Consider the following 24,328-nt stretch of genomic DNA (forward strand, 5'->3'; position numbering starts at 1 on the left):
CTGTGTTTTAACATTTTGACCACAATCCTTTGACAAATCCTTCATTGCCCATGTCTGTTTGCTGGTCTTCTTGCTGGTGCCTGAATGCACCATTCCCCCTCTGCCCTGGGACCTTTGCCTTTAATGCTACTTCTCCTTGGCTTTTAGCTCTTCACATAGCTTCACCCCTAACTTCATTCAGGTCACACTTACATTTCACCTCCTCTAAGAGGCCTTCCTTAGACAGAGAGAGAGAGAGAGACAGAGAGAGGGAGAGAGAGAGAGAGAGAGCAGGGGAGAGGGAGAGACAGAGAATCTTAAGCAGGCTCTATGATCTACAGACACCCCTATTTATTTGTTTTTTAATCATCCATTTACTCCATGAAGGGAAAAATCCTATCTGTCTTCTTCACTGCTGTATGCCTAGGGCCTTAAACAGTCCTATTCAAAGTATGTGCTTAAAAAGTATCTGTAAGATGGGCACTTCTGGCTGGCTCAGTTGGTTAAGCATCTGACTCTTGGTTTCGGCACAGGTCATGATGTCGCAGTTCATGAGATCAAGCCCTGTGTCAGGCTCTGCACTGACAATGTGGAGCCTGCTTGGGATTCTCTCTCTCCCCCTCTCTCTTCCCCTCCCCTGCTCCATAACTCACTTACTCTCACTCTGTCTCTGTCTCTCTCTGTCTGTCTCTATCAAAACAAATAAATGAACTTTAAGAGAAAGGATCTTAGGATGAATGAATTATTTTGTATAGTATTTTAAATTCTAACAGAGCATGGTTATGCTCTTGAAATTTCTTGTTGCATTACTATTCAGTTCTATACTAGTCAGAACCAGAGCAGAGTATCTGCTTCTTTATTTTTTTACCCTAAGAAATGAAGCTGTCAACTACTTATGTAATATCATCAATTTCTACTAGCTCTGAACAGAATGAGACTGCCAGCAGTCCTGTAGTTGGTGTTAGGTTTGGAATATGTATTAGGAAGCATCATCTTAATTTTCTCTCTAATTGGATATCTGCACTGTAGTACTACAGTTTTGTTACCTCATAGCTCACCCTAGTTCCTTCTATCAGGTATCCATCCTCAAGCTTAGGAATTCTACCCTGGTATGTATCTTCTTGACTTACTGTGATAGAGGCAAACTTTATATAGAAGTATTGATGGAAATATTCCTCCCAAAGGGTTTAGTTTATTTGTAGCAATAGATTTTACAACCAAATATGACTTAATCATTTTCTGGATTCAAAAAATATGTAACGTTGCTAATATTTGGAGCATATATTTAGCACAATCTCCAGTAACTGCTTTTTAGTTCACCTACTCCCTCTGCCCAAGAGAGTCTCAATAAATAATTAGGGCTCAAGGAATAATAGTTGTCATTCTCCTCCTCCTCCTCCTCCTCCTCCTCCTCCTCCTGCTTATTATTATTATTATTATTATTATTAGAGAAAAGCCATATAAATTTGCAGTTTACTGAAAGAGCATGTGACTTAGCAGGCCAACGGAAGAAATTGGTATTTTCTCTGCCATTCGTTTTGACACCTTATAAAACCTCAGTAATATTAATTAATTTCTCATCTTCCACTGTGCCTGCATGCACAATAAGGATGACCTCTTTCTCTGGAAGCTTCATGACTTAACAAAAAATAAGATACATTGAGTCATTTGAAAACTAAGTGTGAAGGGTGAGCAATGCTTACTCAGTTCTTTAGATTATTGACCTAGCCATGGAGTTAGCACTGAGATAATAATTTTTGCCCTTTTCTGAAGGGAAAAATAACCATCAGAGTTGCTAGGCAAGATAGGAAAAATTAGAGAGGAAAGCCATGGGCCTGAAGAGCAAGAATTCTTATGCAGAGATTAGTGATGACAGTAATACAGCAGCTTGCAAAACCCCATGAAAAACAAAAGCGTGCACATCTAATAACCTTACCTATACCATAACATATTATATGCGGATGTGGCCAAAGTCACTTTCTTGGGTAACAAGGACATTTTTTATTAGAACAATGAATACTATGTCAAGGCTGAGATGTACTGCCCCGACCCTCCCTTCAGGACATAGCCCATTACTCTCTCAGCTCACAGCTGAGGGTCCCTCTCCAGAAATGGCCCTCTGCAGAAAGGAGCTGCCTCACCCAGCATTATGCCGCATTCCTGGGGACAGCCTGTATCCATAGTGGTGTTTGAGGACTTGGCCTCTTGCCTCAATCTGATACAACTCGAAAGGACCACCCCACTCAGCACAGATTAACATCTCCCTCTTCACATCTCTACTTCCATCACCCCACACGGATGTTCCTGAAGGTTCTTCCAAATACACTTCCTGCACACAAATCTCAGAGTCTCAGAATATGTTTCCTAGGAAACCTGACATACAACATACACTATGTCTACAGTCTAAGGAGCAGTTATATTATGAGTATTTCCAGTTTTATGAATGTCATCAATTTTATGATGATCACAAACTACCATAACTAAGTGAATTTTCCCAATGACGCTTGCCGTGCTATGTGATATGTGGCTAATTTGTCAAGCGAAAGTAGCTTGAATGACCTCAAAATAGGAGAAGTGCCCTGAGGGATTGGTATTAGTAACAATTTCAGTATTGTACTTCATGATCATTTCTAAAACAGAAAAAGATGGCATACCATCTGTTAGAGGTCAGATTGTGACCAGGGAGACTGTTGGTTCCCTACTGCCGCCATAACAAAGTACCACAAACTTGGTGGCTTAAAATGACAGACATTTATCCTCTCACGGTCTGGAGGCCAGAAGTCTGAAGTGAAGGTTTGGGCAGGGGTTGGTTGCTTCAAGAGGCCGTGAGAAGGAGAAGCTGTTCCAAGACTCTTTCTTGCTTCCGGTGGCTACCGACAAACCTTGGCATCTCCTGGCTTGTAGCTGTATCACTCCAATCTCTGCTTCTGGTCTCCACGTGGAGTTTTCACCTCTGTATAGTCTCTTCTCTTTCTGTAAGGACGTTGTGCCCACCCTAATCCCGTATGACTTCCCCTTAACTAATTACATCTGCAAAGGCCCTATTCTCAGATACGGTCACATGCTGAGGTTCTAGGTGGGCGTCAACATTTGAGGAATACCATTCCACCTGCTACAGAGGGCATGTGAGGAAATAAACTGGGTTTCCTTCCCTCTTGGCACTTTTATTTGTCCTATGAATCTTTTAATTAACCTGCTGTCCTTTATAAAGAAAACGTAGTGAGCCAGATGTGTGCAGTGGGCTACACCCAGTGACAGAAGGCTCCTCAAAAGTTTAATCAATCAGATAATTAGTAGGACCAAGAGGGAGCAGCATGAGTAAAACCAGAGGAAGGATCATTACACAGACTCTGACCATTAATTTTTAGTCATACTGAAAAAGGAGCTTTGGGGAAAAAAAAGATTGGAGAGATATTTGATTCACTTCTACACACTTGGTTTTCTAAAGCAAGCTCTGATGAAGTAGTGGAGTTCACACAAGCAAATCATTTACAGGAGAGGCCAAAAGGAATGTGATACAAATATATCTAGTTTGGTCATATAAGGAGTCTACATATCTCAGGTCACAGGCGGGACAGCCAGCCTGTCCCATGGTTTCCAGAGACCCTGAGAATGACCAGGATGACTGAGTATTCCATGGTTCTGCCAAAAGCATCCTCTGAGTACTTTCCACTTTCATTTTTCCCCCTCTGAGCCCTTTTGATTATAAAATTAAGGGAATTTTAATCTAGCAAATAATGGTGAGAGAGCTGGGGGACAAAGAAGCTTCCCAGGCCACAGAAAGACAATACAAGCGCATGTAGGAACTTATCTGTCTGTAAGGTAGTTTTTTCTTTGCTGTATAAGCCAAAAGGTTTCACTGTAATATTTATCTTTTTAATAGCTCCCCCCCCCCCTGAATTTTCTACCACTTGGGCTGATCAATTATCATCTTCCCTGCAAACTTGGAGCTTCATTCCAACTTTAATGTACAGGCACTGGTTCCATACTTTGGAACTAAGTCTGAGCGAATGAAAGTGCCCAGCAGGGAAAGATAAGAAAAGATCTGGACACATTAACCTCCCTTACTACACTGCCATGAATCATTAAAACTGAGGGGAAGGGAGGTATTAAGGTGGAACAGATAACATCGCTGATATTATGTTGGATTTGACTTAAAAAGAAATTGTGTTTGCAAATCATGTGACCTAAGATAAAAATTTAAACACCTGTTTTTTTCTAGGTACTATGCTAAATGCCTTATTCATATATTGTCCTTTATAATCCTCAGAGTAACCTTGCAGAATTAGTGTTATAAACTCTATTCTCCGTATAAAGAACCTGAGGCATAGGAAAGGTAAATCGTTTGCCTAAGATCCCATAAGATTTGAACCCAAGTGTACTTTACATGAGGTTAAGTCATCTGGGCCTAATGAATAGGTCTAGACTTTATACTAAGATTACTCCTGAACATTATTTTCAAAATTATTGAAATTAGAAAGGCTACTCTGACCACAAACTTAAAAGGGACAGAGGAGGATTCTTACAAACTGTCAAGAGGTCCGTGGGATCGGTGATGTAGAAATTCATCAGTGCTTTGAGTAATGCCCGATTGGTCATGGCACACGGATAGCAACGGGGTAAAAGATATTGGTGAGGATGAGAAAACTCATGGAGAAGAAGTTCACTTCAATGTTTGCCTCATGCATGAGTTTTACAGAAAAATGGTTGTGTTACTTGCTGGCAGATGGGTAGATCCAGCATAATAAATGACTTTCTACTATGATTATTAAACCAGTCACAGCCTATTATAAGTAACAAAATCATGGACAAAATTCTGAATGAAAGAGCTTATTGACTTGTTATGAAAGCATGTATGTAATTACAATACCGTAAAACCTACCTGGATTTCTTCGACAATGAGTCATTTTCTTCTGTAGAGGCAAATAAGCAAAAAGGAAGCTAGTGTTGGTAAGTTTTTAGGAAAAAAGAGAAGAAAGAAGAGGAAAAGAAATCCCTAGTGCTGTAGCTATGATGTACATATTCATCCATACATTTGCAACTCCATATATCTTCAGCATATTGTGAAAACTGCTTTCCAAATGTGATCATGGAACATCAAGACCGTGTTAAATTGTGTTTAGTCTATTCTAGTCTGGTTGAAAAGCAGAGAAATGGATATTTATTTTAAGCAATTTCACACTTACAAAAAAAATACCCTAAAAGAGTAAACTCTTGGTCCTTATAGGGTTAATGTTCAGCTTTCTGGGAAAACTCTGTCAGCTAGAATGACTCATTGTCTAAGAAATCCAGGTAGGTTTTACTGTATTGTAATTACATACATGTTTTTGTAACTAGTCAAATAAGCTCTTTCATTCAGAATTTTGTCCATGCTTTGGTACTTATAATAGGCTGTGGTTGGTTTAATAATCATAGTAGAAAGTCATTTATTATGCTGGATCTATTAACATTTGATTCCTCATTAAGAATATTGCCATGTCTGCACTTTTATTCTTTCTGCTGACAGTTAGCTTTCACAGTGCTTCTTGATTTAGTTTTATGATTGAAGGTTCAGGAATAAATGTTTTAATTTAATGTTCACTCAGTAAAACAGACTTGACCAATAGTTTAAGAAAATAGCACTGTGAGTTCCTGATGGAGAAACGTTCGCCAGTATCCATTTGGGTTGATTTGCACCATATGTTAATGAAGGTTGCACGGAGACCCACTACATGCTGCACATGTCAGGTTCCATCTGAGCATCCAAGCATGCCTTTCGTGGCAAGTGGTGATGATCTCAGTCCTCCCCGCCAGGAAGTGTGCCAAGGGATTGATGAGGGACCTGTTTCATGGAGGGCCCCAGTGTTCCTATCTGGTGTCTTCTCATCTCCGCGTACCTAATATTTCCTAGGCTGTATTCAGAGTAAACTAGCAATTTCTCAAATGAGCTATGTGCCTTTACACCTCTGCATTCATGTTTTTCCTTCTGCCAGAAAGTTCCATCCTTCCTCATTCTCCTAATGCACTCCTTAGTCATCCTCCATCAGATGAAATCCTTCTCCAGGAGAACTACACGTAGCTTCTCCCCTCCCTCCTCTCGCACCCCCAGGGGTTTGTGAATACCTCTGTGAGCAGGTTTAGCTCTTAGTCATAGTTGCAGACAGCTTGATGGCTCTGAAGGAAGCCCCATCAGGGCAGGTACTGGGGCTTTGTAGCACTCCCCCCCCACTTGCCAGTAGGGGGCCTAACACGTTTACATTGTATATTGAATTGATCCTTAGTTGCATGGCTAAGGTCACATTTTCCATTAATGATGTAATGTGTTTGGGAATGGGCCAGCCTGTAGGTAATACTAAGATCTTGATTATCCAACTTTCCTGCTGGTTTATATCTATCTGCTATAGATTGACCTTCTATTTGTAACCTTTGCCACTAAATTTAGAGATTTACCTTGTACACAATTTGGAAAGAAAAAACAAAGACCCACTTATCCATGAAATATTTATTTAATTTTTTTTTTTTTGGTTTATTTTTGAGAGAGAGAGAGAGAGCGTGAGTGGGGGAGGGACAAAGAGAGAGGGAGACGCAGAATCCAAAGCAGGCTCCAGGCTCTGAGCTATCAGCGTAGAGCCCAATGTAGGCCTCCAACTCCTGAACTGCGAGATCATGACCTGAGCCAAAGTTGGACACCTACCCAACTGAGCCACCCAGGTGCCCCATCCATGAAATATTTATTGAACAGCACAGTCTTAGGTGCCAGGGTAGGTCTATTCTGTGAAGCACAGAATGCTCACGGATCAGACACCTTGAAAAAAAAAAAAAAAACAGGGAACACAAATGGGAAAAATAGGCAGATTTTCAGTAGCAGTGTTGATGTGACATGTGTGGGAAGTTTGTCATTGAGATCAGATCTCCCCCCACCCCCAATAAGCCACCAATAAAATTCTCTTCTAGAGACTGAATTTCTTAATAAATCTATTTCAAACCATTAATAGAGGTGGAAAACATATTATCTCTGCTCTATTGTCTTTTTTAATCTTTATAACAACACTACGAAGGTATAGTTAACTCCATTTTCCAGATGAGAAACTTGAGGCACAGAGAGAGGCTGTCAGTTGATCAAGGTCACACTTGAATGGATGAGAGAGCAGGACGTTGAGCCAGGCAGTGATCGCTTAAGGTTGTTCTCTTAACCACTACATTATACTTCCCTTCAATGGTTATGATAGGAAAAATGGCTAACTCGTCATTATTGAGATAGTGTAGAGTGAGGAGGTCTTGATGTGGCTTGGGATGACCTGGGATGGCTTCCTGCAGATGAGTTTTGAGTCAGATCTTGCAGAAATGGTAGATGGAGCAGTCTAGGTGGATGGAATGGCCTGAACCAGGGCACAAAGGCTGGGCTTAAGCTAGATGGGAAGTCACTTGATTTGGCAGGCACATTTGTCTCTCACACTTAGTACCTTTTGAGGTCTGAAGGAATGGTCCCAATTTGAAATCAATATATGAAGGTGTGGTGGGTAGGTTGCTTTTTGCACTGGAGAAAAGTACAGGTTGTTAAACTCCAATTGTGGCAGTTATTTAATAAATAATCTATTTCAACTTTTAAAAAATACTATCAGGAATCAACTTTTTAAAGATAGTATGTTTAAAGTCACTTGCTATTAACCTTCGTATTTCTTGACTAACTCAGGGCAAAGCATGATTATATAAGATCTCCAAATGAGAGAATATTTTCGTTTTCTGGGACCTAACTACCTATTTAAAAATAAATAGTAAAACCACTGCTATCACCACCAAGTCAGTGCCACACGATTAAAATAACAGCAAAACTCAGTTAAACCAGGTATTATAATATGGATATAAACGTGTGTGTGTGTGTGTGTGTGTGTGTGTGTGTGTGTGTGTGTGTAGTAAGAGATTTTGAGCAGAGATTGAATACGGAGGCATTTCAACAAAGAAAAAATGTATTGGATACAGTATGAAAATTAAGCTTACAATTGGAATCCTTTGGAATCTCAAGAGCAGCATACTGATTCTGTGAATATTATGTTTTATTCCTTTCCCTATTCCCACATGTAATACTTTATTCTCTTTGAATTTGCTTCTAATGCAGTTTAACCCTGGTTTTGACAGTGTCCATCAACTTAATTTCTTTTATTAATATGAATTCTTCTCTTAGTGAGTAAAGCAAGCTAATGTGTTTTTCCCCTTATCATTTCATGCAAAGCAAATAGTAAATAAAGAATATGATTTTCACTTTCATTTTCCCCACGTGTAAACAATGGAATCAGAGAATCTGTGCTCCAAAACTAGAGTCTTGGTATTTGTTGATCCTATGGAATCAGCGCACTTGATTAGCTGTGAGCCAGGCTGCCAGGCTGACTTAATTCTATGCTCAGTAAATTAATTCTATTTTACTAAAGTGACTAAAAACTAAATTTCATATCAATATAAACACTCATTAAACTGCAAATACCAAGTTGTGCACGCTGTTGAAAAGACTCATTTTTATTTATAGATGGATTCTGATAAGAACAGCATTAAAAGTGGTTTAGTAGGGAAATGTTCAAGTGATTAATGTGCAGTTGTTTGCATTTTTAATATTTCACTCATATATCAGATCAGTATTTGTGCATACTGTCAGACTTTATTCTGTCCTTGTCAAAACACTTATTGCTGCTGACAGGTATAACATACCCACATTAATCCTTAATTCCTTGATTCAATTTTCTAATTGCTTTTTTGGCATGCAATGGTGGCCATTTAGTCTTATGTGATGTATTCATCATATGGTGTAATAATGTGTTTTAAAAATTAGATGTGTCATTTAAAGTAACTGAACAAGAAAAAAATTACTAATGATTGGAAATTTCAAATTTCACTGTACTTAGACTAAGTATTAGATATTGGTACATCACACATTCTGGAAATTGTCCATAAATCATAGCCGAAGAATGTTAAAGGGACCCCAAAAATCATATAACCTAACGTGTTCATTTGTCACGCGGGGAAATTGACTTCAAACATGCCCAGGAGCACACAACTACATAGTAGCAGAGTTGGTCCAAGAACTCAAGTGTTCTGAACCCTGGTCAGGAACGAGTCAGGTATATGCATATAATTTTTTATTACTGATATCTTAAGTTCATTCCTACTATTAATAGCCAAGCTGAAAGAATGAGAAGTTCTTTGTCTTCTTAGGCTGTATTTTTAGCAGTATCATGCGGTGGTTAAAAACCAAGATACTAGAATCAGACAGATGGGAGTTTCAATCCTGGCTCTGCCCCTCCCTCACTGTATCGCCCTGAGAATATTATCTGACCTCTCTGAGTTTCAATTTCTTCATCTTATGAAACAAAATAACACAATAATGCATGTAAAGTGCTTAGCATAGCACTTGAAACCTAGTGAGTACTCAACAAATGTTAGCTAACATTATTTTTCGGTGTTTTATTAACCCTTCACTATCCATAATTTAGAGAAACTGAGTCATGCCTACCATGTGCAATTTCATTTATTGTTTGATTCACTCTACTCACCACGTGAAACATGTACTCCAGTAGATACTATAGGTAAGGTAAAGAGGTATCCAAGATGATATCTGGCTTTTTAGAGCAGGAAGCTAAAAGAGACATACAGTATATACATCAATAAAAGAGTAAAATATTGGGAGACTTAAGTCCCCAAAGGTGGCACAGGCACCTTTCAAAGAGAGCAAGTGAGTACAGAGGCAGTAGAGATAAATAAGAAACTGGGCCCCTCCTCAAAGAGATTGTTCCAGTGGGATGACAGGGTATTTACGCAAGCATCATTCAAGATGGAAAGTGAAGAGGGCCAGAAAAGGTGCCATTAAAGAACTAAAGACGGAGAGACTCAATCCCTCAGACCAAGGAAAGATTCATGGATGAGTTGGCTTCAAGGGATGAATGATTTCAGAAAAATTGAAGGCATATCGGAAGGATCTCCTAGACAGTAGGGATATTATAAGTGCAGAAGGCACAGATTCTGGAAACCCTGGGCACGGTTGTTGAGCAGTGAACACTTACATTGACAAAAATGCAGAGCTTGCGGAGAATAAAAGATGGTGTTTGATGAGTGGGTAGACACAAGGGCGTGGCAATCCCAAAATGCCACTTTGGACTCCATGCTACAGCAATCGCAGAGCGATTGAAGTCATGAAACCATTTTGACCCATAGATGTGTTCTTTGGACAGCAACGATTTTGAGATTTGGCGTCTTTAAACAACTCTTATACTTTTTTTTTTTTTTTTTTTTTTTTTTTTGGGACAGAGAGAGACAGAGCATGAACGGGGGAGGGGCAGAGAGAGAGGGAGACACAGAATCGGAAGCAGGCTCCAGGCTCCGAGCCATCGGCCCAGAGCCCGACGCGGGGCTCGAACTCACGGACCGCGAGATCGTGACCTGAGCTGAAGTCGGACGCTTAACCGACTGCGCCACCCAGGCGCCCCAAAACAACTCTTATACTTTTTAGTTCACTCTAGTACCCACCACTACTTGTTTTCTTATTCTAGAAGTTTAGACAGTCTTCTTACCTACTATAGGCATTGTGCATTGTGGTTAGGCATACATGCTCAGAAGATAGGCTACTTAGTTCCAAGTCATGGTTTCGTCTTTTAGGTCTTCTTTAGGTCTACCACCTTCATTATGTTCCTTACACTCAGAGCTGCAGTTTCATAATTTCAAATGGGGATAGTTCCTGTCTCAAGGGGTAGGATTAAACTCACGGAAGCGTGTAGCCTAGCACAAAGCATATTATGAGCACTTAAATGTTAGCTATTATTAAATTACCCACCTGAGCCTTGAAGGATTTTGAGTTTGCCACCTTACTTTGAAACTAGTGAACGTTTCTGAGAAAGGAATAACACATTTTTTCTTTTCTGTTTTTTTTTTTTTTTAATCTTTTGAGGCCTAGAGTATTAGACCAAACCCTGCTTACATTGTAAAGACTAGTCCACGGACCTCAAGTAATTCTGTTAAATCCTCAGCTGCTGGGGTTAGGGTTTCCAGTGATGCAGCTTCATTATGATGTCTAGAAGTGAATCACTCACTCATTTGCTCACTCTTTGACGGGGCCAATGGAGGAAGGAGCAAGTAAGTAGCCCATTTTGCCCATTGGTATCTTCCAAACATCCAGTGATTCTTGGAGCAGCAGTTTCCCTGGCTATTTCCTGGGTTCAAATAATGGCCTCACTTACAGAACATTTCTATCATTGTGAATTTTAAGCACCGTCATCTTGAAAATCCTTATGATTCCAGAAGCTTCTCTGGTAACTTGCTTGTTTTCCATAGCTGGAAAATGGGAAGAGATAACAGAGAATTGTTGCCTCCAAAAACAAGAACTTGAAAATATGAATACAATAGTTTCAAAAACACCAGAGCGAACAAAACAAGTCTTTTTCACTCTAAAAGTGCTGTGTCCTTAATAAACAAGGACTGCTAATTATATAACTGTCAGTGATATTTTCTGGCACGGTCTAAAACCAGCTTCTTGCGGTACAACAAATATGAAAATGTCTGGAAGTAAATCACAGTGTCTGAGTGCTATGGGCAAGCAAACCCATGCCTTATCTTTTTCAAAGGCAGCCATGGAAAATGCATGATAAATTACACAGTTCAGTAAACATGTTATGTCATTGTGAAATGATTTTGATTCATGGTTATGTATCTATCGCTAAACAACTGGCAAACCTCAAGGTATCAGAAATATCATTTGTGGTGTTTTGCTAATTTCTGTTGCAAAATTCAAGTGCTATAAGGCGGTTTTTTCCTTTAAAATTCTTTATTGAGAGCGATATTTGTCACAAATTCTTTGGAGATATGTGAATTCTTGGCAGAAGTGTCAAAGAGCTGTGCTAATCACTAATATTTTTAATATAATGAATAATTAATGTTTTTTGCTGCTATCCTTTTATGAAAATGTTGTGGCCAGAAATAAAAAGCTGTAAGCCAATTTGATTTGCAAATAGAATTATAAGCTCTTTTAATGTAGTTTATCAATATAAAGAAATTTCTGACTGTTTTCTCTACAACACTAGGAGAATTAAGAGTGGGGAATTATTATAAGGACACTTTTACACAAGAGGCTTTTCATACAAGCAGAATTCCTTTTCTGTGGTCAAGATATTTTACTACACTATTTGTTGCTGAGTCTCTGATGTTAAATAATTAAGCCATTTTCCACCTGAAATTTATTTTTTACTAATTTTTCTCCCAGTTGGTGCATTTCACATTAGCGCTTGATGGTTCAACCTTTTCTTCCAGTATAAAAGTAGCCTGACAACACAATCAATTGATGTGCTCTCAAATTGTTTCTTGTTTTTCTAAATGCCCTAAACCAAGAGCCACTGTTTCTCAACTATTTTTGTTTGTTGTTTTATCTTGTTGTAATTATAAAATTATTTTCTTCTAATATTTTTAATACAGTATTTTAACATAAATTTGGATATTTTGAATAGTTCCAATTATTGCATTGAGAACTTAAAAACAAAACAAAAAAGAAAGCCTTGCCTGATGGTAGAAAAGGATAAATTATTTCTTAGGTATATTAAAGGGGTGTATGTTAAAGGGGATTTTAATATTTCTGATCTGTCCCCATTATTTAAACCTGAATTCATTTTTTTCCTCTTAGTATATTTTAACCAATTGACCTTTACATATACTTTGCATTTATTAAATTAGAATAAATTTCAGAAGCCTGGAAATATGGCTCAAAACATTCATAGTATTTTTCTGTTAGCCTTGGAATATGACAAGCCTATTCTCTAAATATTTGCATCATTGGAGAATATCTATGTACTTATGCTGATTTTGACTTAACATTTTCAAAAATAAGTCTGTTAAATTAAATGTAAGCTTTAAACTGTAAAAGCGTAGATCATGCAACTTGATACAAGTATTGCAACATGGCTTACAGCATATTCCTGGAAGATTTTTATGCCCTTTACTTCTTCCATCAGGACCACTTTCACCTTTATATTGAAACCTCCCAAAATGTATCTGTATGAGGATAATTTTAAAACATGAGATTTATGTTGCTATAAAGGAGAAATCCTTTATAACCACATAAAACTGTTGTCACCAGAAATTTCAGTCTAAGTTTTACATGAAAGGGGACATATTTTATCTTTAATGCCTCGTTAAACTTTCTGAAAACGGCAGTATTCTAAAATATTCTTGGTGAATGTCTGTATTTCTTCTGAAGATTTCAAATGTGATCAACAAAAACTAAACAAATCACTTGTTCTAATAATTAAACCAGTGGTACTTTTTTTCTTCTATCTAATTTTGCCTTTATGCATAGATGTTGCTTTGACATATCAGCAGGGTCTCATCTGTCATTTTCTTTTCAGTGAAATGGCCAAACTCACCTTTGCCATGCTAAAATGGTATTCTCACTGTTTAAAAGGTGACATTGTATTTAAACCCAAATTCTTCGTGCATGCTTGTGTCCACTGGACGTGTGTGCACGGAGTATGTGTGTTCACATATGTGTGTGCTTGCACGTGTGTGTACACACACGTGTGTGGGTACATGTTTGTACATGCGCACATATGATAAACTACACTGTGTGGTTCAAAGGATGGACTCAGGAGGCAGCCTGCCTGAGTATAAATCTCAGCCCTGCTACTTCCTGGTTACATACACTTGAGCAAGTGTTTTTCGCCTTGCGTCAGCGTTCTCATCTTACACAGTTGTCAGATTTAAACAAGTTAATATGTGTAAAGAACTTTGAATACTTAATCCATAGTAAGTACTTAATACAATACTAGCTATTACTACTATAATCATTATAGATTCATTTACTCTATCTTTAAGGTTATATTATTTGTACAAGTGCATCAGCTGGTGATTATGACATACATATTTCACTGAAGTGATATTAAAGATGTGCCAAGAAAACATTTTGGATTGTGATAATTTAATTAGATAAACTGTGTGGTATAGTACATCATTGGTGACAGGAAACAACTGTGAGAAAGCAACAAAAATTGCATAACTTGGTGGCTCACAGACTACCTGTCAAATGGAGTGAAGTGCATTTATTTATTCAAATGTAGGCCTACAGCACATCTCTTTCGTGCCAGGATTGGGTGTTAAAATGAAACATGGCACCATGCAATCCAGCGGTCGTACTCCTTGATATACACTCCAAGGATTTGAGAACTTACATGCACACAAAAACTCACTTGCTAAAAAGGGAACAGCATGATGGGAATGAGAGCAGATAGTAGACCTCTCTAAGTGTATTTTATTTTCCAGATCTAACCTGGAACCATATCAATGTCTTAAAAGTATAAAGCAATATTAAATAAAAATGGAAAGGGGGGCAATCCCACCAAACTCGACTTCTGAATTCACAAACTTACCTAAGTTGGGATGGAATCAGTGGCAAAACCACACAGAGAGGACCTATTTCAAGTGATTTGAAACATGCAGTATTTGACTGTATGTCCTTAGTGAGATGTGGCATATATGCACTTAAGACAAAATAAATAAATAAAATCTACAGAGAAGTCAATTTTAATTAATTGTATTGTCAGATGTAATATATAATCCTATATTTAAATTGTATTGTAGCATAAAAGTAATTACCAATATTATTAGATACCAAGATTTCCGACGTAAAAGAAAAGAGATACAAACACTCAAAGAAGTTTAAATAAAACAGATTAAATTTGAATTGGCAGTTTCATTATGAATCCATGGTATATCTTTCCTCTTTAAAAAAATTTCTGAGTCTGGAGGGCACATTGATATTTTACACAAATCCACCTTCACTGAAGACATGATGCCCAGCTTCTGGGAATTCTGTTGGATGTCTTCAGCTGTCAGTCCTTTCTGGGATTACCGTGACACAGAGAAACACCTTGTCCAAGGTCATGATCCCATGGGCAATGATAAGTAGTAACTAATCTTTGAAGGAGGGGGGGGTATAAAGGCCTGGCCCACTTGGCCCAACCCAGTTGTTGAAAGATTCTAGCTCCAGGTCTCCTCCTGGGCCTGCATCTCAGTTCAGCCTTTTCCCTCTGTCTAATGAGGCTTCCTTCCTTTTCCTTCCACCTTTTTTTTTTCAACCATAAGAACCTCTGCTTCTTAACTCTGTCTCCCAGGGAATCTGCTTCTTTGGGAACCCAGTTTATGACCCTGAGCTCTATTGCCCAAAACTTCCTAGAACAATAACCAACCCAGTAGCAATAGAGACCTCTTTTGTCTGGGATTAATACCATTTCCCAGCAAGGTTCCTTAGACAAACATCTGACTGCAGGTCTGGGACAGGTAAAAGACAGGGAAGCTATCAAAGGCATTTGTGGTCATGTCAGAAGAACTCAGGAACCAATTTGAAGACATTCTCATTGTTCAAAGATAGTACAATTTGAACAATTAACAAAACTAGTAATGACAAAATTGTAACTGCTATCAATTGAAACACATCAGAAATGTTAAAAGTTATAAATTTATAATGATAATATAAATTGTCATGTTTGGAGAATGCTAACAAGTACTTATTCTGAAAATTAATAAATAAGGGGAAATAATCAAGAATTTAGCCTATCTGAACTATAATAACTCAGTAAACTAAGAATAGAGGGTAGCTTCCTCAACTTGATGAAGAATATCTACAAAAAACATACAGCTAACATCATGCTTAATGGTGAGAAACTTGAAGCATTCCCACTAAGATCAAGTACAAGGCAAGGATGTCCCCTTCTCACCACTCCTTTTCAACATTGTACTGGAAGCTGTAGCTAAAGCAATATGATAAGAAAAGGAAATTAAAGGTATACATATGGAGGAGAAAGAAATGAAGCTGTCTTTATTCTCATATGACATGATTGCCTATGTAGAAAATCCAAAAGAATCAACAAAAACACTCCTGGAATGATAAGCAATTATAACAAGGTTGCAAAATACAAGGTTAATATACATGTCACTTCCTTGCCTACATACCAGTAGTGAACAAATAGACTTTAAAATTAAAGAGACAGTAGCATTTATACTACTGCCTCTCAAAATGAAATACTTAGATATAAATCTAACAAAATACATATAAGATCTGCATGAGGAAGACTACAGAACTCTAATGAACAAAATAATAAAAACGCTAAATAAAAGTAAAGATATTCTGTGTTCGTGGATATGAATAATCGATATTGCCAAGATGGCAGTTCTCCCCAACCTAATCTGTAGATTCAAAGCAATCCCAATCAAAATGCCAGCAGGTTATTTTGTGAATATATACAGACTGACTCCAAATTTTATATGGAGAATGAAAATACCCAGAATAGCCAAATAGTATTGAAGTTAGAAGACTGACACTATCCAACTTCAAGACTTACAATAAACCTACAGTAATCAAAACAGTATAGTATTGGTGAAAGAAGAGGCAATTAGATCAATGGAACAGAAGAGGATCCAGAAATAGACCTACATAAATATAGTCAATTGATCTTTATCAAAGGAGCAAATGCAATGCAAGGAAGTAAAGATAGCCTTTTGATCAAATGGTTCTAGAACAACTGGACATCCACATGCAAAAAGAAAAACAAATTGAAAATAGACACATACCTTATACCCTTCACAGAAGTTAACTCCAAATGGATCATACACCTAAATGTAAATTGCAAAACTATAAAAGTCCTAAACGATAACATAGAAGGAAATCTGGATGACCTGGGATATGACGATGACGTTTTAGATACAACACCAAAATCACAGTCTGTGATAGAAATAATTACTGAGCTGGAATTCATCAAAGTAAAAAACTTCTGCTCTTCAGAAGATAATATCAAGAGAATGGAAAGATAAACTACAGACTGGAAGAAAATATTTGCAAAAGAGACATCTGATAAAGGTCTATTTCTAAAGTATATCAAAAACTCTTAACATTCAATAAAAAGAAACAAATAACCCAATTAAAAATGTGTGAAGACCTTAACAGATGCCTCGCCAAAGGAGATATATAGATAGCAAATAAGAATATGAAAAGATGTTTCATATCATATATTATCAGAAAAAATTCAAATTAAAGCCACAAGATGCCACAGCACACCCATTAGAATAGCCAAAATCCAGAACACTGACACCACCAAATGCTGGTGAAAATATAGAACCAGAGGAGCTCTTATTCACTGTTGGTGATAATACAAAATGGAGCAGTCACTTTGGAAGATAGTTGATGGTTTCTTAAAGAACTAATGATCATGTTCCTATTAGTTGATCCAGCAATCACACTCCTTGATATTTACCCAGTGGAGATGAAAACTTATGTTCACACAAAAGCCTCCACGTGGATGTTTATAGTAGCCTAATTTTTATTTTCGGAAATTTGGAAGCAGCCAAGATGTCCTTCAGAAGGCAAATGAATAAATAAACTGTAGTATATCCAGACAATGAAATGTTATTTGACACTGAAAAGGTATGAGCTACCAAGGCATGAAAATACATGGAAGAACCTTAACATGCATATTCCCACGTGAAAGAAGTCAACCTGAAAAGGCTAAATTCGATATGATTTGAACCATATGACATTCTGGGAGAGGCAAAACTATGGATACAGTAAAAAGATCAGTGGTTTCCAGGGTTTAGAGTAGAGAGGAAGGGATGAATATGTAGAGGACAGAGGATTTTTAGGCAGTGAATATACTCTGTATGATACCATAATGGCGGATAAATGTCAGACTCCTGGACTATGGTCTAACACAACAGTAAACCCTAATATAAACTATAGACCCCTGGTGAGTATGATGTGTCAATGTAGGTTCATAAGTTATAGCAAATATACCATTCAGGTGGGGGCTGTTGATGATGGGGAGGCTATGCATATGTTAGGGCAAGGTGTATATGGGAAATCTTGTATCTTTCTCTCACTTTTACTGCAAACCTAGAACTGCTCTAAATAATAAAGTCTATTAGGGGCACCTGGGTGGCTCAGTGGGTTAAGCGTATGGCTTCAGCTCAGGTCATGATCTCACAGTTTGTGAGTTCAAGCCCCGCATGGGGCTGTGTGCTGACAGCTTAGAGCCTGGAGCCTGCTTCAGATTCTGTGTCTCCCTCTGTCTCTGCTCCTCCCTGGCTCATGCTCTGTCATTCTCTCTCCTTCAAAAATAAGTAAAAACATTTAAAAAAAATTTTTTTGAAGTCTATTAAATTAAAACAAAAAACAGAGGAGCCTGTGTGGCTCAGTCGGTTAAGCATCCAACTCCTAATTTCTCCCCCCACCTTCCTCTGTCCCTCCCCTGCTTGTGCACACGCTCTCTCTCTCTCAAAAAAAAAAAAAAGGTAAATAAAAATAACATGCTAAAAATAGAATAAAGAATACTTTTCAAAACTATGCACCAATATTTAACCCCCCCAAGAAAAAATACCCTCTAACTGCTAATGACCACTACTATGAAAACACTAGGTATTACTACAATAAAATATTCAGTTGGATTATTAAAAAATGAGACATTGTATATCCCCATCCACTAGGAGGGCACAGTTTAAAACACGGAAATAGAGGTAGGAGAAAAGTAAAACAGCAATGTCCTATCAATTAGGCAAATTTAAAATTCTGTTTTCTTTTTCAGGGGGCACCTAAACCGATAGCCATTGAACCGTGTGCTGGGAACAGAGCTGCTGTTCTGACTGTGTTTCTTTGTCTGCCGCGAGGATCATCAGGTGCCCCTCCTCCTGGACAGTCAGGTAAGATGAGTGGAACCACCAGCAATTGAGCAAAACATGCAGACTAAACAGAAGAAATAAACAATACTACCACATAGCACAGTGAGGATATTTACGTGGTTCTAATTTAAAGCATGGCCAAATTTATTAGAATACAAACTTTTCCAAAAGATCTAGAAATCTACATTGCTATAAATTCAGATTTGCCAGGATTTCTCTTAAAAATACGTATAAAATACGTGTGTATGTTCGTGTGTAATATACACGCATATGTGTGTTCACACACACACACACCCCAATTTGTTGTTGTAACTACAGTGAGAAATCTCATTAGCATGGCAAACAAATTTTTGACTTTGGGGCAGATTCTTTTTTCCCAGTATGTGTGTCATATAGGATACAAAGTTATAAACATGATTAGAAGTTTGCTTCATAAATATGGAACCAAATTAAGGAATGTACTTGCACGTTTGGAATGTGTAGCCATGTCAGAGGGTGCTAGCTTCATATCACATACAATGAATATGTGTCCTTGTTATCAGCACCAGACAGCTGGAGCTCATGGGCCAGGGAATCCTCCCCATCCGATGGCACAGTCAGCCTTTGCTTCTGAATCTCCTTTTCTTACATGAAAAGCATATTTTGAAAATGGGGGTAACTGTATGTGTCCTCTGGGAGTTCTTCTCTTCGCTGTGATGTTGTCCGTATTGTAAATATGCAGAATGTTGAGTGTAACTTGTGATTAAATAACAAACCGTGCTATTTCTCTCTTTTTACATATTCTATTCCATTTACTTACAATGTGAAGTTTTTCAATCTCCTGATTATTTGCTCTCTCCAACACTTAGGAAATGGATGCTTTTTGAGGGTTAGGGTAATTTCAAATCAGTCTTTCTTTTCAATTCCCCTGAAGTATAAAGTGCCAGAGATCTGGCAAGGTCTCAATAACAGTAATTGATGTTGAACTCACCGCCCTGCTTATTTTTTCTTTTCTTGGTTCCCTAGCTAGCTTTGACCTTGCTCCTTTCTTGATTTGTATCCACCCTGGCACAAAAATGGAAGCTACACTACTTTATACCCTGTAAACTTCAGATGTTCATGTAACAGAATTTTCCCATGTGGGGACAGAGGGTTTCCATCACCTCTAGCATTGTCGTTTGTGGCATCTGATGATACCTTGTTGCAGGGATTTTCACCCAAAGCTTATTCGTAGATGTTCATTGAAAGAAATAAGCATGCTCTGTACTTTGTCATACACCAAGGGAACGTCTTGCACTTCTTTCAGAACCGCCATGGTAAATGTAAATGGGATGCAGGAAGAATAGTTTGGCACTGGTCAGATAAGATGAATAATTATAGGTACCATGCCCAGCTAATGGAAGCATTGTTTTAAGGCTGGGATGATTTCCAAAACAAACACTTTGCTAATGAAAACAAGTTCGTGTGATATACACCAAGGTTCTTCTAAATCCTTGACAAGATGACGTACTGATGGGCAGAGTGAAGGCAACTGCCAATACTCTGTCCTTTTAACCTTTGAGATCTTTTTGATTGATTTGAAAGAACCAGGTAGCAGTGTGGGCCATTTCCTTAGCTGTGTTCTGTTACGATGCGTTATGATTACTAACGCTAATGCCATTTTAGATGTGCATAGTTCTCTACTCTTTACGAAGTATTTTCTTATTTTTCACATTTGATCCTCAGGACAAGCCCATGCAATATGTATAAAACACACTTTGTAAATGAAGGAATTGAGATATAGAAATCTCTTTATTTCTACATTCAAGGAATAATTAGGAAACTACTAGAGTATAAAGCTAAAGAACCAAAACATACTTATTGCTAACCTTCTAGGTAATTTTCCCTGATGATCTGTAGCAGAGAACTTATTTCTCTATAATCCACAGCCCATGTCTTCACAGAGCCCAACATTTGAGGAGTACTAAAAATGTCTGCAGAGTTGAAACCAGTCAGTAGACAAAACCTTGAGTTAACTTACCATACTTTTTACAGAGCCTGTAGTTTGAGCTATGTTGGGTATCTGTGTGCATAATTCAGGATGCATTTGTTCTTTGTTTAAAAAAAAAAGCTAACAAATGTTTTCCAGCTATTTTTATAAGAGTAGGTATACTCTGAGTCTACTTCAAAATACAGTATTCTCTGCTGTCTCTGCAGTCTACTTTGAAATGCATCAAAAACATAGTATTGATGAGTGGGTAGTAGGATGGGTAGATGGACAGATACATTATAAAGCAAGGAAAGTAAATGTGAATGGTAGAATCTAGGTGGTGGGAATGCAGTTGTTAAAATTCTCTCTTTCCACTTTGCTATAGGTTTGAAAGTTTTTATGGTAAGATGTTGGGAAACTAAAATAAAAACTCCTGACTTCACTGCAACCAACCGACCAACCAAACAAGCAAAACAAACCCCTCCCCCCTAAAAAAAAAACACAGTCAGTGTCTGTAGAGGGTTTTCTAATGTTCACATCTCAGTTTTCCCTGAACAAAGCAAATACCGATACCAATATACAAACTAAATTATTTATTTTTTTCGCTCTTCATCAAGATACTTGGTGTGTACACAGCCAATTAAAATGTAACAAAATATAATCCAATATTTGAGAGGATGTGCATGCCAATGATTTTTGGGGAACCATATCGGCTCTTGGAAAGGAAATGGTGACGTTGGTTATCTCATTCCGAGAGTTGGGCTTATCTCATATCTTTACAGAAAGTCCATCTATGTGCCCGTGCTGGTCACAGTGCCGCACACGTGGAAAGCAGTTCGTACGTACCTTTGACGAGAATAGTGGTAGAGGGGGAGCTTTATGGACAGACTCCCGACCCATCCCCACTATGTGAAGGACAGGGCGCCGGGAGCCTTCCCCTGGCTATTGGGAGATTTATGTCTCCAAATATTAGCAAATGTATTCAATGATTAATTAGTCTTACTCATTAGATTTTAAGTTCTCTTGCAGTACTTAGCACATTCTCAAAATGTTTGACCGGCCCCTTTTGAAATGTAGCTTTTGAAATGTTGAGTGACACTTTTCATAATGCACTCTTCCTTACCAAGAATAAAGGCACTTAAGACAAGGATAAGTTTGGGGACAAGGAGATGGTGGAGGCATCCCAGGAGCATGGTGGTTTTCTCCCCGAAACTGAACTTCAGTACCGACAAATAAATGATTCAGAAACACACAGGTGCTAGGTTTTAGCCATCTCTTTAAAGTAGCAGCTAGTAATTTTTTTTAGCATATGGCATTATCGTTGGACTTTATTCTCCTTCCACCAGAAAGCGTGTCAGTAATTCCTAGCAAGTAATAAGTATCTAAAATGTGTGAGGTCCTTTCCATGGCTTTCATCGTAACAGCGGTCAAAAGGAAAACTGCAGATTCATCCTTCAGCTTACCCCATGTACTAAATATTTTTTAATGTAATGAATTTAGGTGTTTGTGAGCAATTCTCCCTCTTGGTGGCTTAGAAGAGTAAAAGCAAAACATATTAAATAGGCTTTTTGGCATTCCTGGAGCTGGACTAATTAGGTTCCCAGCTCCCCCACCCCCGTAAACCTGCTGCTTCATGACTGTATTTTGTGTGTGTGTGAGAGAGACTGCTGCCAACCATGCCACACTCTTTGGGTTCACGTGGGATTTCTGGGGTTGACATTTGCACAGTGTCATCAGTAGAGGTTGAAACACTGACATCCCCATGAAAACAGGGCACATCAGGTAAATGCTGCATGACACTGAACAACCAAGCATGACTCCAGTCACCTTGGACACAGCAAGGTCCCCAGGAGTTTTGGAGTCACATTAAGATGAAATGTGGACAAAGTAAATACAGCTCTTCAAAAGCATAAATTGGAAGTGATAATGATTGCCATCACTTTGTGATGGGAGATTATGGATTTCATCGTTTATGGATTCTCACTAATAACAAGCAGATTAACTCTTCTCACTGGATTAAAAAATCTCAGGGGCACAGATGTCCACTGCCAAAAAGGAGCTATGTGTTTCAACTCAAAGTAGAATTTTGCCCTGAACTTGCCTCATATTTGATGGAGGCTAGCATTACCAAAAAGAAGACAGTGCAACGTCTAAGGTTTTGATTTTTTTTTCCTTTAGGCTTAGAACTTTTGGCAGGATGACCAGATTATTTTGAAAAATCTAGAAATATTGTATAATGTTTAAAATGATAGTCAACTCACAGTGCCATGGGTAATGATGACAAAAAGAGACCTTGGTTTAATTGAATGAAAAAGAGGTAGGTCAGGGCACCTGGGTGGCTCAGTCATTTAAGTGTCCAACTCTTGATTTCAGCTCAGGTCATGAGCTCACAGTTTGTGGGATTGAGCCTCACATTGGGCTCCGTGCTGACAGCACAGAGCCTGCTCGGGATTCTCCCTCTTCTTCTCTGTCTCCGCCCCTCCCCTACTTGTGCTCTCTCTCTCTCTCAAAATAAATAAACATTAAAAATAAAAATAAAAAGAGGTAGAATAAAGCAAACTAGTAGTTCTGAGCATTATATCAGGTGCTTTCCATACAGTCATTAGTTTAACCCTCTTAATGATTCTGAAAAATAGCTATTATTATCCCACTTTTACAGACAAAAAAACAAACAAAAAAAAAAAAAAAAAAAAAAAAAACCTTGAAACTCAAAAGAGATCAAATGACTAGTCCTGGGTCCTACATCTAGTGAGAGAATGAGCCAGAACTCACATCCAGGACCATGTGCATCCTCAGCATGTGGGACTCTCCCTCATCACAGTGCTTCTCTGGACAGTCATACAAGAGTACTCCAGAGATTCCTTTTCCTGAAAAGCTTTATATACAGAGTTGAAGAGAAAGGACCTGGCAGGTTCTATAAGCATTGAGCTTAAGGAGAGAAGAAGGATAGATTTCTCTTTCTTGGTGATTTAACTCCAGAACTTTGTAAAGTGCAGCGATGTGCATACCACGCCAAATTGTTGTGATTCAGTGAATGTGATAGCAGTGAGGGGCTTGCCATTAACAGAAAAAAACTTCAGCTCGTATATGTGAGCTATGGACTTGAGTCACAAGTCCTGAGATCTAGATCCAACTCTGCCACCGACTAGCTGTGTGTCCGTGGGCAAATTTTGTAGTAGTCTCCGGGTCCTATTTTCCTGTGTATAAAATGATGGCGTGGAGGTAAATTCCTAGGATGCATCCCACACCGATCCTCTTATAAAATTCTACTACAGATTATGCTAAGTCTACCAGCTTGGTGTAGGAAGGGCAGATAACGTGTACCTTAACTTACCTTTCCAGCCGCTCAGGACCAGTGGAGAAACTATATTTCTATATATTTCTTGTTAGTGACTAAAAGAATTCTCTCTGATTCTTAAATTTTAAAAATATCTCAATAGTGTTATTAATGAAGGCTAGTTTTCAATCTTCTCAGCATGTTTGGAAGATGGAGATAGTTCCTATCGCCCCACTGTAGAAGTAAGCAAAAGGGATGTCACAGCACCAGTGAGAGGCAGAAGGTCGTCTACCTTCCCAGAGATGGTTTGGGAACAGACTGCAGGTCTGCAGGTTCTCAGTGTGGTACTCTTTCCTCTGAAGCCAGTTTTTAAAGCTCATTCACATTTTCCAAAGGCCTCTGGGTTTTCCTGTCCCTTAAGCCTCTCTGTTTTCCTTCCATAACTTTGCCAGTGTATC

The 24,328-nt window shown here is 38.3% G+C and overlaps 1 protein-coding gene across 7 annotated transcripts in view; it reads left to right on the plus strand.

Moving 5' to 3' along the window:
• The window catches only part of ATRNL1 (attractin like 1), a 765,177-nt gene that overhangs the window by 636,225 nt on the left and 104,624 nt on the right, over window positions 1-24,328 (plus strand). For all 7 annotated transcript variants that reach the window (XM_049645843.1, XM_049645837.1, XM_049645839.1 and 4 more), the window contains one exon: window positions 18,552-18,666. In XM_049645843.1, the coding sequence (XP_049501800.1) occupies window positions 18,552-18,666 (115 nt within the window). The remainder of the gene's footprint in view (window positions 1-18,551; window positions 18,667-24,328) is intronic.

This window comes from Panthera uncia, chromosome D2, assembly GCF_023721935.1.
Source record: "Panthera uncia isolate 11264 chromosome D2, Puncia_PCG_1.0, whole genome shotgun sequence".
Taxonomy (NCBI): domain Eukaryota; kingdom Metazoa; phylum Chordata; class Mammalia; order Carnivora; family Felidae; genus Panthera; species Panthera uncia.